The sequence below is a fragment of the Rhinolophus hipposideros genome (assembly GCF_964194185.1).
Source record: "Rhinolophus hipposideros genome assembly, chromosome: 20".
Classification (NCBI taxonomy): Eukaryota; Metazoa; Chordata; class Mammalia; order Chiroptera; family Rhinolophidae; genus Rhinolophus; species Rhinolophus hipposideros.
In genome coordinates this window covers 16666943-16682617 of record NC_138066.1, presented here as the reverse complement: position 1 = coordinate 16682617, position 15675 = coordinate 16666943, and the positions used below count along the sequence as shown (strand labels likewise).

Below are 15675 nucleotides of genomic sequence, written 5' to 3'. Positions count from 1 at the left end.
ACCTGATCTGCCCCCAATGACTTCTTTGTTTACCTGAAGATAAAGGAAATATTGAAAGGAAGACATTTTGATGACATTCAGGACATCAAGAGTAATACAACAGCTCTGATGGCCATTCCAGAAAAAGAGTTCCAACATTGCTCTGAAGTGTGGACTAGGCGCTGGCATCGGTGCATAGCTTCCCAAGGGGAGTACCTGGCAGGTGACTGTAGTGATATTCAGCAGTGAGGTATGTAGCACTTTTTCTAGGATGAGTTTAAGAATTTAATTGTCCGACCTCGTATTTCAATTTAGTGGATAATCTCAGGCACAGTACTAGATGTTGGGGGTATAAAAATGAATAAGATATGGGTGACAGCAAAACTCCCTGATGTAAACATAAACCCTCTAGTCTAATTGCCTCAAATTCTGTTTGCCTAGAGTGAAGTGGCCTATTGTGTTGTGGGTGTGAGATGATTCTTCTTTAGGTTCTAACAGTTTGATGCATGTCCTTGTTTTATATTGACCTGTTGTGGTCTATATAACTACAACTCCTCCCACACATGGACACATACATGTATGCAGTTCTTTGACCTTGTACAAAGCTTCAAATGTTGGTTTCATCTGGCCTTATCTTCCCTGATTTGAAAATCATTACATTTTAGCCCTAAAATGGGCAGAATATCTAACCCATTTCTGTCATTTAAAACTGTAAAGTGACATTTTTGTCAGAAGGTTAACTTGGGGGGAAGGGTTTCATGGACTGGGGTTTGTTTTCTAATTTAAAAAGCTAGAAGATAATTTTAAGTGTCATTTTTAGAAGTATAATTGGGATTACCTGTTTCATTGAATAGAAGACTATCAGGAAAATGGTACTTTTAACTTTTTAGTATAGCTTTTTAACTCATAGAATGTTGATATTGAGCTATTCTGAGATTCATATTTATATAATGTTTAATTTGCCTGGTCAAACTAAATGGCAGAGCCAAGATTAGATCCCAAGTCTCCTATCTCCGCATTTCCATCAGCCCACCTTGAATTTGGAGGAATTCAGAAAGGATTTTAAAAAACAAGATTTCTTTCTGCTTTATCCCCACAATTGGGGTCTTCAAACTACAGTGGAAGGAGAGTATCAGAAAACGTGCTTCTAGCCTGTATCCTGTGTCAACACAAAACAAATGTCATTGGCTAGACGCATCAAAGATGTTCTGAGTTATGCTTCGGGTTTAAAACCTATCCTACTTGACTGTAAAAGAAATACGAACATAAATAAAAATTGACCACAGTGGTTGGCTAGCTCCACAGCCCCGTGATGCCAGATGCAGAACCAGGCTTTTCTGTGTGCATCATGGGCAACTCCTGACTTTAATTGCTACTCTATTTTCAAATACTTGTCCTTAATGCACAGAGGGAGAGATGGCTGCTAAGGCTGTGCCAGCTATAAAATGACTTCAGGGCTATTGTTTATAATGAATGTGTATGGCTCCCCCATGGGGTCGTACCCTCCAGCAGCCCTGAAGACAAATTCCCCTTTTGTTAACACCCTTGACATTTTGGAGTCTAAAATGAGCATTATTTACTGTCATCTCAATGTTGCAGAAAGAACACTGATCTGGGTTCTGGCCTTTAGCCCTAGTATAGTAGAGATCTTAAAAGTCATATTGTCTCGGAAACTTCATCTATAACAAATAGGAAAACAGATGGGTTTTGGCCGGAACAAATGAACCAATGTGAAACCTATTATCCATAACATGGTTCTTTGAGTGAGTGAATGTGTGTTTGGGCCGTAGGTGGGGAGACTGCCCTCAATTGGGTAACCCAGGACCCCAGCCTGTGAGCCTCAAAAGGTGCTTCTCTTCAGTCCCTTCCCAACTTTGCAGTGGAATTTATAATAACTGGTACTTCTTGTAAGGATTGGAAAATAGATTTTGATCTGAAAGCAGATGTCATCTCACCAGAAAGGTCTTTGAACTCCAGTTGGGGAATTAAATAGACATGGAGAATGGGATCTACCTGCTTTTACTATCTCATATCCTAACAGACCTCCTAAATTAAGGCCTATTCACAGTCTCAGTCTTATCACAAGGAACTCATTGTTTTCCAAGGTCATAGAAGTCACTGAACTAGAAACTAGAACCCACATCTCCAAATTACTTCTTCAGTACTCTCGACAACACACAAATTACTAATTGCCCACTGGAAAATATCTCTGTATAGGTACCATTGATGCTCAGAGAATTTTGAGCCTGCTGGGAAATTATTAGCCCAGAGCAGGAGGCCTGGTTGTTGATTAAACAGACCTGCCATTGGTTAGTGGTAGAGGACCCAAGGCCAGCTCTACAGAAGTGAAGCAACAACCGGCAAAGAGAGAATGTGCAGAGAGACTGTTAACTCTCCCGACAGGTAAGCAGGGCTCAGTACACAGAGGGCTTCAGAAGATAAACAGCACGTTTTGTTTCTGGAGATTTAAAAAACAATGACATTCCATTGTTGCAGGGAGACTGCAATTTATTTAGTATTCAGAGGCAAACAAGTTGGAGAGAGTTTTGTTCAACCACACTAGTAACAACAGTATTTTACACAGGAAGGTCACAGGGGCTCGAGGCATTGGTTTTTGATGGGTTAGTGTCTTATCGTTTGTTTTAATGAAATTCCATTTTTCCTTCAAACTATTAGCTCTTCCTGGACACGTTAGAGCATAATTATTGAGTATCTTAAAATCATCCTGTGGTCACTTTGGCAGAATTATGTTCAGTAAAATCTTTAGGTATCCCAACTCCCAGAATCCAGATCACATCTGTGATCTCTGATCCTCAAGCCCATAAATCGACCAGAACCCACTGCTCATTAGCATTATTTTAACTCACCGACTCCCAGATGAGAAGAGACCGTATATGTAGGCTACTCATTTCTCTGCACATGTCCCGTACATGATGCATGCCAAGTGGCAGTCTAGCTTGCATAGCCCACCGATGACATGGGACTTACTGCTTCCTGAGCTGGCGTTTTCCTTATCCGGGGACTCGAATACTCCTAAGTATAATTCCTCAGTCTTATCTGTCAGCTGTGATAACTATGAAAACAATTTCTGATGCCATCCTTAGTGGCTTGGCTGTAGAATCACAAATACTCCTATTGCCATTGTTATCAAGTTCAACCAAAGTGACCAAGTGTATCTGCTTGTTTAAGCAAGGAGATGAATTCGTGCTAAAGCTCATCTGTAAAGGCAGAGTCCTGAGCATTACCGAGGGTGACTGACTGACAGGAGTTTGTGGTCCAGGCGGAAGATGAGTACAGACGAGCTTCTGACTCGGGTGGTTTTGAGGTTCTTTAGAAAGCCAAGGTAACACTTCCTGTGTCAAGACCTCTTTTCTAGCAGTACTCAAGTCTCAGAGGTATGTCTTCACTCAAAACAGAGATGATGTCTTCTCAGAGCGAGGATTTGGTGCTTTCTTTGGCATACTGTTGTCTCCACCCAAGCCACCCTGGAAACCTATGTATAAATACATGAAATCTTTAAGAGAATTAAGTTCTAGCGTAGCAGAGTCTTTAGTATCAGAGGTCAGAACTTGGTAGAACTGAAACCTTTAGAGGCAGTTGTCTGCTTCCTGCGTTCTGATCCATGGGTACAGAGGACTTAGTCTCTACTTCTGAGATAATGCCTCCTTTAAGTCACTGGGTTGTTTTTTTGTTTGTTTGTTTCCTTACCATTTGAAGGTATTTATAAATAATGAAGAGACCAAAAGGGAGGCAAGCAAGTGAATGAGGCCTGAGAGGATCGCTAAAAACTTGCTACTTGGAAAACCCCAACTCAGTGGTACTTCTTTGGGTTTTTTTTTTTTCTTCTTGCTTTCTCAGACTTATAATTTGTCATTTTGTTCAAGGGCCACATATGTCTCAGAATAGTGTGTGTAGGGTTTCTCCAATTGGCTTCATATAATTAGCTATTAATCAAAGCAGAGCCAATTTGGGTGATTCCTTCACCCTTAGACTGAAGGACAAGGTCTCCCAAATCTGCTTGAATAGGAACTACACTTTCTTGGCAAAAATGAGCTGCAAAGCAGTGATGCTGTCACATAGTGAGGGAAAGATAAGAGATAAGTAGCTTCCTGAGATGAGCTATGAGCACATTTGGCACAAGGGATACGCAGGAGAAATGCTTAAGGGTTTAGGTCATTAGGATTGTGGGTCCAAAGGAATTAGGACTAGGGCTGTTCTGAGAGCTTTAAGATCATATATATCCCTTCCACAGGCTTTCTTTCCTATTTGGAAAAAAAAAAAAATGACAGGAAAACCAACAACAATTTCTCCAAAAGCTATCATCTTGAAGAACCAGAGTCCCGTCATATCTGTCTTAGAGAAACAACACAGATTGAACTCTTAGGGGCCATTTAAGCGGGGGGAAGGGGGGCGTTAAAAACCACTGGGCTCCTTCCCATTTTGCAGTCAGCTTTGAATGATCCTAGGGTCTTGCATATGGGACTGCAGGACCCTAATTAACTGAAATTCCCACTGTACCAGGTGCTGGGGGAGGGGCGTGGCCTGATGTCATCAATTCTCCCTCACCAAGTGAGACCACAAGGCTGTTAACCAGCAGGAGAGTGGCTTCTTTAGATTTCAGTTCCTTGTTATTTCTCCTCAGAAACGGTGAAAGAGAAAGAACGTTAGAGGAGGAATGTGGAGGAGCAAGAAGTGGGCAAGGAAGGAGGTACATTTTTTCATGACAGGAGAATGTGCCTTAGACAAGTGAGTGTTGTCTGCATTTCAGTGTAGATTCTCAGATAGTTCAGAGTTTCTTCTTATTTGATCTAGAAGAACAAGGCTTAAGATGACCCAAACCTGAAATCACGGCCTCAGGAAGTCCCGGTACCAAGCCTTAGGACATGGCTTCAGTAAACATTTTTCCTCTTTAAAATTGTTTTGCTGTTTGTGAGACCAGGATAGAGCTTCCTGGCAAAACAGGGGCCCTCTTTCTCAATGACAAAGTGAAATGTCAGGGCAAAGCTCTTAGCAGCCCGTGGAGCCAGATGTCCAGTTGTGTTGTTAAATGGCCTGATCCAAAGCAGCCTGGGTGGGTCAATCTGTACAATGCCTTATTCTACTCTGGTCTTCAGCATTATTCCTCATAAAATCAAACACTCCCTCCGTCACTGAGTGGCCAGATCCAGGAAGAAACGTTTTCTGCATCTACATGGATGCAGATACATCGAATAACTGAGCAGAAAAAGCATAGCAATGTGAAATATTCATCAATTGCTGAGTCAGCGCTAACCCACCTCTTAGAAGTTTTGTTTTCTCTGGTCCCAGATGTCTCTCCAGGCTCTGGAGAGGGAGAGGCTGGTAGTAATGTCAGAAAAGAGGGTAGCTAACCACAAAACAGCTAAGATGTGAGGTTTATACTTTTCACCACTTAGAGAAAGCCCGCATCTCAGGAGAAAAACAGCTCTGGCTAGGGCTCTCTGGAGTAATCCCCAGAAATGGTACCAGAGGAAGCAGCTAGAGTGCCTGCGAGTCTGGCTCCTTGAGCCGTGGTCTAGCAGATGGCGTGCAAGGACTTCCTGTTCCTAAAATCATTCTTGGCATCGCTCCAGTGAAGCTTCAGGCTCTAGGCTGAAGCTGCAGACCAGCCGCATTCCCACCCGAGACTTGCAGAAACGGAAAGACTGGACCTGAGTATTACAGAAACAGGCATTCGCGCTCCACCTCGTCGCTCTCACCCACCCAGTCTCAGCACTGCACTGACTGCCGCTGCCACCTTTCTCGCACTCACATAAAACTGATGCAGCCACGTGGTTCCATGAGCCCGCTTCCACCGCTGCCACCGTGTGAAGTCAGCCAGTACGTCACCACGGCAGAACGAAATGAGGGAAGTGGGACCGAGACACAAACATCCTGTCTTCTCTACATCAAGTGGCTCCAGCTTGAGAATCAGAGTCACAGAGCTGATTATTTATGTGGGAGAGAGCTACCCAATGTCACACATAACTCATCTTTGTAGTCGTGGCTAGCGAGAGAGCATTTTCTCCAGAGTCCATGGGCTTGAATGCTGCTATTCTTTGGCTTATGGAGATGTGTGACAGGAGACAGTGATGGAGAATGCCCAACCGCTGAGCAGGATGAGCAGGAATGTGTTGAGGAGAGCATGGGAAGCAGTTCTGCTCAGAGTAAAGTGAGTGCCAGTTAGCTGGAAGTTCCACCGCTTTCCACAGGTCACTTTAAGAGAGAAGGGGCTGAATCAGTGGCCAAGAGCTGGAGCCGCTTGCCTGCTGTCCTCACCACCTCTTCAGCACTCTGCCATGTCCAGTTTTATTCTTCCTTGCAGGACAGGCAGGTTTTTGGGCCAGGTCTCACCTCGTATATGATCGCTTCCAGCTAAAGATGTCTTCCAGACTGGACGAGGGAGAGACCTCCCGCTTCTGCAGGGTTCCCCAGCGACGCCGGCCCCCTAGAAACGAAGCTCGGCGCCTGCTCAGCCCTTTTATCCTCTCTTCTGTTCGGAAGAACTCAGTCAAGGCTCGGAAGTACTCCAGGATGACTTCGTGGCTCCAGGCTGGCAAGGGCTCCTGACGCAGGAAGCCGCAGTGGCCTCCATGGTGACTGAGCAAGAGGAAGAAGTAGGGGTTGCTGTGAAAGAGTTCAGTGGGCAGAAAGTGGTCTGCGGGCCCGCACACAGGGTCATCAGAGCTACAGATACACAGCACAGGTACAGCGGCCTCGTCCACATCCCGGAGCGGGTCGTTGTGGTCCCAGTAGGTGTCCCAGCTGATGGGGAAACTCTTAGTGTGGCAGAAGAGGGTCTCCTCAAACTCTCGCAGGGAGCGGCTCCTGAACAGTTTGCGCGTGTCCACTGTGTCCTCCAGGGCCGTTGCATACCTGGCAGCAAGAAGGTGAATGGGGAAGACAGGAAAGAAGGAAGAATTAGAGAACACATTAACAGCAGAAGTTACAGAGTGACAGCCCACAGGACAGATTCTGGCCACAGAAGTTTTCTTTGGCCATACAATGTTTTTTAAAACTTCCATTTCATTGTCATTATTTAAAATCAGGAGATTTCACATAAAATGCAGCTATCTGGCTCCTCCAGGGAAATAGGATCTGAGCTGACATTCCTGAGGGGAACAATCAGGGCATTTCCTCCCTCCTTTCTGTGTCCCAGTTCCTACCAGGCCTGTCATTTATGGCATTGCCTGCCCAGTCCTGGGGCAGTGACAGCTCTTCTGACCACAATGTCTGACCCTCTGTGGAGAACTTGCTATGAACTGCCAGCTCCTGAATCCCTCCTAGAAGAACTCAGGCTCAGACTATCCCAATCAGCAAGTGTCACCCCCGCCCCTCATTAACATTTTACTTTAGGTTGTGTTAGTTTGTTTGTTTGTGTTTTAAAAGCTAATATGCTGTCCAGATACTGACACGGGACTGTGACCTTCGTCAGCGGGGTAGGTATTCCTAGAGAGAAATGGGTGGCAGAGGAAGCGACTGGGCGTGTGATTAATTTACAGGGTGTTTACCAAGTGGGAGCATGAGAGCAACTGCTCCGGGAAGAGGGGCAGCTTTGCTATTGCCACCTCCCTGGAGAGGGCCTGGCACCCTGACAAGGAGGCCAGGATGGGCCGGTCAGACCTTTGGGTGGATCAATCCATCATTAGCCTGTTGAATTTGGATGTGGGTCCTGCAAAGATTCAAAGAGGGCTTGCCCTGAGTTTTTAATTCCAAACCTCCATGGGCAGGGCAGTTCCTAAAGGGTCAGGTTTCCTCTCTACTTCCCTCAACTTATCCTCCAGCTGGTGCCAGGGACAGTGCTAGTGGCCATCATTTGGGGAGACAACTGGCAATTAAGCCATAGGAGAGCACCTTGTCCCTGGATCGCTCTGGCAGCTCCGGGTTGCCATGGCAGCATGCTGTTGTTAAGCTCAGAGTTTGATCTTAGAATAGGAGGCAAAATGGGGCAAGAACAGAAAGAGAAATCACAATGGCCACCATTTATTGAGCACCTACTCAGTGCCAGGCCTTCACTTCTGTTATCTCATTTCATGCTTATAACCACCTTGGGAGGTAGTCATTAACTCCATTTAATTGAAGAGGGAAGTGAGGCTCCAAGGGGTTAACTAACTCGCTGGAAATTTAGGATTTGAACTAAGTGGGCCTGACCCCGTATCCCAGGTCTCTTTGCCACGCCATGCTGTTGCCATAATATCTTTGACCTCATTCTGCCATCTCCTAGGAAAGCAGCAGAGCAAGCGGAGACCTAATTATGTGCTGTAGGAATGTCATTCAGGTCCTCTCAGTGGAAAAGTCTCATCTGTCACCCTGGTGGTAGGGTAGATTGTTCTCTTTTTGGAGATTTTTTAAAAATTATGTTTAAATATTCTTTAAATTTTTGCATTAAATATTGAGTACATACCTAGGAATATGCAAAACATGTGTCAGGTCTAAACAATTTTCATAAATCAAATACCACCAAATTTCTGATTCCTGTCACTTCCCGGCTCAGAGACTGTAAGGAAATATTCTGGACAATCAGTTACAATTGCTTCCCGAGCCCTCTTTGCTGATTTGACGAGCTGTGGATTAAGTGGTAAATGTCAGGCGCTGCCGCTGCTGCGGGTGAGGCAGGTGCTCGGGTTGCTAGGACACGGTGGGGCCGAGGTGAGGCCAGGGGCCCAGGGCAGGGGCCCTGCTCCAGCATCGTGATGCTGACTGAGTCCTCTCTGGCGTTTACACCCGCTTCCCTGGTCCCGTCTGGACTAGAGGGTTTGGACAGCGTCCAAACGTGTGTAAGAGGAGACCTTTGCCCAAATTGCCCTAAACCTGTTCCATTCAATACCAGGCAGAGCTGTGTCGGGGTCAGCCCCAAACCCCCATTCCCCGCTTGTCCGTCTGCGGCCTGCGTCACCCACCTGCTGAGGGCGATCTTCTGGTGGAGGAGAAAGCCCCACTCGTAGGGCCAGGGCAGGCCGGCTTCAAACCACTCGCGGCAGCGCAGCACGGGCGAGATGCAGGCGGCGCCGGTCACGTAGCTGGAGGAGCCGCACTCGCCCAGGTAGGACAGCAACAGTGCGGAGCCTGAGCCTTCGCTCACAGCGAACAGCGGGGCCGCCGGGTGTCGGAAGCGGATGTAAGTGACCGCCTCCTTGAGGTCCGACGGGTCCCCGAAAGGCTGCAGCCGGGGGCTGACCAGCGGGCAGCCGTGGTGGCCGCGGCGGTGGAAGATGACAGGGTAGTAGCCACGCTCCAGGGCGAGCAGGCAGAGGCCCAGCACGTTGCGGGTGAGGCGCCCCCACGCATTGGGTATCACCAACAGCACCGCCGGAAGGCCCCCGGCGTTGGTGACCCGGCGGCCCCGGGCACAGGGTCCCACCACCCAGTCCAGGGCCACCAGCCCGTCGTCCACCAACTGCAGGTACTCCCGGGCCAGCTCAGGCCCTGGCCCCACGGGCAACACGAAGTGGCAGAGGGTCTGCAGGTGGGGACCCGAGAGCCAGGAGCGCGGGCCGGGCTCCAGCGCTGCCGAGCGTCGCAGGGCGCGCAGCAGGCACTGGGCCAGCGCCGACGGCTTGCAGATGAGCCTGCACCCGCCGGGCAGCGGCTCACGCGCGTCGCTGAACGGACCTGCGGGGCTTCCGCCGTCCACCGCCTCGCCGTCGTCCCGGCCCTGGGCCCCCGGCGGGGTCCCGGCTCCGACGGCGCGTCTCTCCCGGCGCCGCAGCCGCCGGGCGAGCAGGCCGAGCAGGGCAAGCGCGGCCAGGAGCAGGGCGAGGGCGGCGCCCCACGGCGGCATGGCGAGGCGAGAGCGGCTCCGGCGGGCGGCGGGCGGCGGCGCCGTCCCTTCGGCGAGTTCTCGGCTCTGCCCGCGGCTCCGCCCGGCCCCGCGGCTGCCCGGGGCCCTCCCGCGCGGGGGGGCGCGCTCCGGATTGGCCGGGGCTCCGCCGAGGCAGCCAGTTCACGCCCGGCTCCCCTCGCCCGCCCCCCACTCCCGCCCCCGGCCCTTTGTACAGCGATTGCGACAAGCAGGAGCAGAGGGTGAAAGGAGCCGAGGCCACCGAGAGGGAACGGGGACGCGCCAGAGCGCCGGAAGGGAGCGGGGAGGGCAGCAAGCCGAGAAGTGGGGTGTTGGCGGCAGAGAAGTGGGGAGGCTCCAAGACTCACGTTTGGGGGACCAGAAGGAGCATGAGTCTCTGTCCCCGCTCCTCCGCCCCGCGCGTCGTGTAGCGGCCGGGGAGACCCTGCGTCGCTGCTCCTTCAGGGGCCGCTGTCGAGAAGTAGCAAAAAGGAGAAGTGAATACGCCGCGGCTCCCCGCGCGGGCTCGTGAAGCTGCAGCCTGAGCCACCAGCCGCGCCTCCCTGCACCGGCTCGGCCGCGCTCTCTGACCTCCGTGTTTGTTTCGGCCCCGCGGGCACAGGCAACTGCGCAATCCCCCGGCCGGGCGGGGGTCTGGCTCAGGGCCCGCGAGGGCCAGGGCAGGCGTCCGGACCCGACGACGGGTTTGCGGCGGGAGACAGGAGCGCCACGGGCTGCTGCTTCCCTCGCCTGCATCAGTGCGCTGTCCCTGTCCCCCCGGGAGCGTGGGACTCCCTAGGACCCTGGCTTCCGAGAGAGGAAATCCTTAACACCGCTCCCCAGGAAGGGCTTCCCCGGAAGAAACAGCCCCAAGCCTCCAAGAATAAACTGGGGAAGGGACGCACTCAGGTGCTGGGTGAGGGTGATGCTCGTCATCCTGTGAGGGGGCCGTGGTCGGGGGTAGACTGGAGTCCCTTCATCAGCTCAATAGCTGGTAATTACTGGAGGTGCGGGGGAAAGGTTAGGAACCCCTTTGTAAGTCACAGGTATGTGAGAGACTAGTGAAACAACACGTTCTTGCTCTATTTGAAAGTTTGGGGCTAGGCATCGCCACCCTCACCCTCCACCCACATTCCCATCTTTCCGCAAAATCCTGACCGGCGCCAAAGAGAAAGGCACCGGGGAGAGGGCAGCAGAGCCGGCGCCCCGATGCAGGGTGGTCCGGCCACAGCTCCCTGCGGGGGCGAGGCCTGTCGCTCCTCCACCTAACGGTGATCCGTGTCTCCCGGGCACACGCTGGCCACCGAGTGAGAGCAGACGCGGAGGTGGGGAACAAAGCCGTCACGGGCCCGGTTTCGGCCGCCCGGAGCTTCTGGGGCTGGGGAGGCTGGATGCCTGAACCCCCCGGGGCTCCTCCGGGTTGCGAGGGCAGCAGTGGGATGGGCTGAAGGCGAGGCTGAGCGGCGACCTCTTCCTTCCGCAGCTCGGACTCCACTCTGCCGTTCACATTGACCCGTGTGAAGCGGGTCTGCCCGAGGCGCGCATCCGTCTCCCCTCCTGGGCAGCGCGGTCCGCGGGGATCCCATTTCCCGCCCGCAGCCGCGCTCGGTGCTGCGGGAACTCGCTGGGAAGAAGGCCGGGCGGAGGAGGGGTCCCCGCCGGCCTCGCTGCCCTGAGGCCCGGCTCCCACACAAAACTTTTCCGGCTTGGGATTCAGGACGCGTGCGCGCACGGCCCGCCGCTGGGGGCGGGAGTTGGGGCGGGGCGGAGGCGGGGTGCGGGGCGCGCGGGCCCGGGGAGTCCCCGCGGGCGGCCTGCTGCCGGGGGTGGGACGGCGCGAGCGCACCGGGGGGTCTGCGTGGGCGCGCGGGGCCCGGGCCGGGAGGCGGCGCGCGCTCCCCAGCCGGCCGAGCGGCGGGGCGGTGGGCCCCGCCCGGGGCGGGCCGGGATGGCGCCTCCTCCGCCTTCGCCCCAGCTGCTGCTGCTGGCCGCCTTGGCGGGGCTCCTGAGTCCCACTGAGGTAAGGCGACCCGCCCCCGACGAGGTTTCGGCCCGGGATCTCAGAGCGCTTTGCCGAAAGTTCCTCTCGGAAGGAGTGGCGCGCGGACACGGCGTTAGGAGGCCTCCTCTGGCGGGCCGGGCCTGGGAGGGAGAGGGCAGGGCCCTCGCCCAGTGCAGCGCCCCAGCTCTCCTGCGCCTTGGACCCATAGGTGGTGCCTGAGCCGGCGGAGGAGGCGGGAGGGCGTTGTCCGGAGGGCCTGTGGCCTCTGCCCCGAAAGGTAGGAGTCTGGGGTGCAGTGGGAGAGGGTGTGAAGCGGTCGCCCCGTTCTGCGCTGGCCCCTCCGCACTCTCCACAAGTCACCCTCTGAGGACCTCTGCTGGTTCCTCCGGCCCTTGGTCGCCCATGTCTCCATCCCAACCTGGAGGCGTGGGGCCTGTTGTGACACCCCACCCCCATCCCACCCCCCGCACAGAATCAACCAATTGCTTTAAGCTCTCTTCTTTCCCCGTGTATAGGTGTCACCGAGAGTGACCTACACACGGATGAGCCCACGGCAGGTAAGTACCCGCAGGAGCCATCCTTGGTGTCCGCACTGGAAGCATTGAGGTCCTTGCAGGCTCTCTCCACCTTCTCAGCTCATCAGCTCCATTCTTTACTACTTCCCTCAGGAAGAGGCAATGTTCTTAGTCCCAAGATGGTGAGCCATAGGCCTCTGTCTGCTGCAATGCTGTGTCAGGAATGCTGCTGATTAGCTGGCTTATGTGAGCAGGGAAAGGAGACTGCAGGGGGAACTCTGAGAGTAGTAGAAGAAAACCAGCACATGCCCCAACTCTGCTGTGTGATTGTGGAAATCTCCTGACTTCTCCGGGCCCCAGTTTTCTGTAAGAGAGCATATTAGTAATGCCCCTACCCACGAGGAGTAAATGAATAGTGTGTGACAGCACTTCAGAAAGTATGAAGCTATGCCATGTTAAGGAGTGTGCCTCAGGTTGCCGGGCCAAACTGTGGGTTCACCTTGCATGGCTACCCCTCTATTTGTGTTGCCAGTGTGTCCAGATAGCTTCCCTGTCCCCTTTGGTTTTCCTTTTGAACTATCTCACTATTTGATCCTTCTAATAGCTCCAGGACAAGAGATCTCATGCCACCTACCTGAGTCTTTTCCCCAAACAGTCCTTTCATTAAATCGTTTTACTAGAAATAAGGAAACCTATGGCTCCTTATTTCCCACCTTATCATGGCCATACTCCCTTGCCTGGCTTTTCAGGCCCTACCGAGTTAAATAAGCCTCGCCTGACCTCTCCAAATCTGTGGTTCCTCTCTAGTCATGTTGGTCTGCTCACCCACATGTGAGTGCCAGGTTCATTCCCACCGCTGAACCTGGGCTCCTTCCTATTCTCCTCCACACCTGGCCCGACGCTGAAGCAGGCAGCTGCCTAGCCACCTGCCATCCATCCTCATCCATCTTCAAAGCCCAGTACAGGAGTCAGCTCTCCCATGAGACTTTGCCTGATCACATCAGCCCTTAGTCATCACCTCCAAATTTGTGTCAGGCTTGTAACCTATCTCATACAATTTAACAAGTGATCAATTTGAGTTTTATTAGTTCGCTTTTATTTGCATGAGTTCTGTTTCCCCGAGTTTCCTTTACCTTCCCTGCAAGTGGAGACCAGGAGTTCTCTTTTGGCATCTCCTGCAGCATCTGGCACAGTGCTGAGCATCGGGTCAGCTCAATTAAAGAATAATGAATAATGGATGAAGTGTTTTCATCCTGGGATTGTGCACCTGCTGCCTGCATGCCCTCTATTTGGGTGCTTTTGGGAGATTGAATATATAGCTAGGATCAATGACTGGAAGCCCTCGTCTCCATTTAGGGGATGCCTACAGTATAGACGGGGGACGTGTGGAGCCATTGTTGCAGATGCAGAGAAATACAGCTCAAGAGTGTGTCTGCCAGGGTTCTGACAGGGTTAACCAGGCATGCTGTCATGGAAGTTGTGAACTTTGAGGGGTGGCAGTTGATGGAGGAGTGAAATGAATGCTCAGAGGCAAGAGGGAGTACATGCCAGTACCCAGGGTCCTTTGTCCTTTCCTGAGCCCTGATGGTAGAAGGGTCAAGGGGCCCTTCACCTGGCCCCCAAGATGGGCGAACTTGAGATTCTCAGGGAGGGACCCGGGCCTGGCTTGCTGTCTGTGCCTTTCCTCCAGGCTGAAGATGTCAGCTTCCTCTACCACCCCTGTGCCCACCCCTGGCTGAAGCTCCAGCTTGCCCTCCTGGCCCACGTTTGTGTGGCCCAGCCCTCACTGGCCTCTGACTCCAGCCTCACTCAGGATCGGGTAAGTGATCGGTGAAAGGCGGTTGTCTGGCACTGGCAGATGTTGTAGCCCCATGTGCAAGGAAAGGAAAATTCAGGGGCCTCCTCTGCCTCGCTCCCCACTTTCATCTTAGCTCCAACAGTTACCTCCTTTCATAGCCCCTGAAGCTGGCAGCCTGGGGGCTGGCGCTGGAGATGGCATGGGTAGAGCCAGCCTGGGTTGCCCACTGGCTGAAGAGGAGGCGGAGGCGGAAGCAGAGGAAGGAGAAGGCATGGTTCCACTCTGACAGCCCTTCTGGGCCCTCTCCCTTGGTGCCAACACCGGGAAGAGGGAGGCTGTACCGGAGAGGGTGTCTGCAGGTGAGGGGTGCTGGGTCCAGACTTGGTTGGTGGTGTGTTCATTGGGTTATCCGCACAGGGAAAGGGTGAGTGCTCTCTGTTCTCCCCTTAGGCCCCCGCTCTGGCCTTTACTCTGCGGACCTGGCGGCCCCCAGGCACAGAGATGGCATCTGGAGGGTCCAGGCAGCTCTCTCCTGGTGGTGCCAAGAGGCGCGGGCTGAGGGCTGCACTGGGGCTTCAATCCACCCCGTCGGCCCTGCGGTTGCCCTCTGCTTCCCCATGGAGCTTTGAGGCCAGGGAGACCACATTAGAAACCCGGGGTGAGCGGGGTAATGCCCCATCTGTGCCCACTGTCCCCCTGCTACCTGGGGGGCCTGGAGGCAATGCCAGTTCCAGGATAGAGGCGCAAGTGCCCAAAGGGCAAAGCAGCCCAGGTGGCTGTGCCTGTCCGAGTCAGGCTTCCCGGGCCCCTCAGGCGGCAGCAGCACCTCCCAGGGCAGCCCGGGTCCCCACCCCGCGCACGGAGGAGGCCGCCTGGGCGGCCCTGGCCCTGACCTTCCTGTTGGTGCTGCTCACCCTGGCCACGCTCTGCACTCGGCTGCACCGGAACTTCCGGCGTGGGGAGAGCATCTACTGGGGGCCCATGGCGGACAGCCAGGACACCGTGGCTGGTGAGGTCCCGTCCTCGCCCCCCCCCTGCCCGCCGCGCCCCCCCATGGCCTCCCTGCCCTTGACTGCGCCCCACCCTGCTCGCAGCTGTGCTGAAGGGGAGGCTGCTGATGCCCCCGCGTCGGGTCAAGCGCTCGCGCCGGAGACCCCTCCTCCCGTCCGTGCCGGACAGCGGCCCGGATGGGGACAGCTCCGACTGACCTGCCGCGGCCCTGCCACTGTGGCAGGTTCGGCTCCTCCTCCCGCCCGGAGGCCGCGACCTCTGCCACGTGGACCGCACCCAGGGCCGCCCCCTAGTGGCCAGATCGGGCGTCCTTCGCGTGTGCTTTGCGGGGAGAAAAAGGACCGGCTTCAGCCTCCTTCGCCAAAACTCCCTGTGTTTCTAATTAAATTATTTTAGTAGAGCCTGCAGTTGACTTCGTGCATCTGCCACACAGACACTCACTCCCACCCAGGCCACTGTCCTAGGCCATTTAGGGTGTGTGTGAGGTAGGGAGTATCAAATCAAGGTGGGCCCAGACAACCTACCTGGTCTTAGAGGCAGCGTTTTAGGAGCGTGATGGAACCCCTCCCACCACGGGGTGGGATGGCGGTGT

General features: G+C 53.7%; 2 protein-coding genes across 4 annotated transcripts; one reads left to right on the top strand and one right to left on the bottom strand.

Moving 5' to 3' along the window:
• Window positions 1–1132: 1132 nt before the first annotated feature.
• On the bottom strand, window positions 1133–9805 carry ABHD15 (abhydrolase domain containing 15). Of its 2 annotated transcripts, XR_013991824.1 has the most exons (3): window positions 8877–9757; window positions 5750–6852; window positions 1133–3472 (listed from the first exon to the last, which is right to left on the bottom strand). XR_013991824.1 is itself a non-coding variant. In XM_081027093.1 (2 exons), exons 1-2 carry the CDS (start codon window positions 9755–9757, stop codon window positions 6327–6329), a joined length of 1407 nt encoding a protein of 468 aa, XP_080883219.1. In that variant the 5' UTR covers window positions 9758–9805; the 3' UTR covers window positions 1133–6326. The 2 variants fall into 2 exon arrangements, 1 of the variants encoding a protein (XP_080883219.1); XM_081027093.1 differs by having other exon boundaries at window positions 1133–6852; window positions 8877–9805.
• A 1779-nt stretch (window positions 9806–11584) lies between these two features.
• TP53I13 (tumor protein p53 inducible protein 13) lies at window positions 11585–15483 on the top strand. Of its 2 annotated transcripts, XM_081027805.1 has the most exons (7): window positions 11585–11777; window positions 11968–12036; window positions 12275–12316; window positions 13965–14093; window positions 14231–14431; window positions 14523–15081; window positions 15167–15483. In XM_081027805.1, the coding sequence occupies exons 1-7, from the start codon at window positions 11706–11708 to the stop codon at window positions 15277–15279; spliced, it is 1185 nt and encodes a 394-aa protein (XP_080883931.1). In that variant the 5' UTR covers window positions 11585–11705; the 3' UTR covers window positions 15280–15483. The 2 variants fall into 2 exon arrangements, with proteins under 2 accessions (XP_080883931.1, XP_080883930.1); XM_081027804.1 differs by having other exon boundaries at window positions 14523–15483.
• Window positions 15484–15675: the final 192 nt, after the last annotated feature.

Excerpts from the sequence above, each read along its gene's own strand:
- ABHD15 (XM_081027093.1), bottom strand. The coding sequence starts at position 9,757 with ATGCCGCCGTGGGGCGCCGCCCTCGCCCTGCTCCTGGCCGCGCTTGCC. Across the intron at positions 6,853-8,876 it reads CAGAAGATCGCCCTCAGCAG|GTATGCAACGGCCCTGGAGG; the intron begins GTGGGTGACGCA and ends TCTTGCTGCCAG.
- TP53I13 (XM_081027804.1), top strand. The coding sequence starts at position 11,706 with ATGGCGCCTCCTCCGCCTTCGCCCCAGCTGCTGCTGCTGGCCGCCTTG. Across the intron at positions 12,037-12,274 it reads TGTGGCCTCTGCCCCGAAAG|GTGTCACCGAGAGTGACCTA; the intron begins GTAGGAGTCTGG and ends CCCCGTGTATAG. Across the intron at positions 14,432-14,522 it reads ACCGGAGAGGGTGTCTGCAG|GCCCCCGCTCTGGCCTTTAC; the intron begins GTGAGGGGTGCT and ends TTCTCCCCTTAG.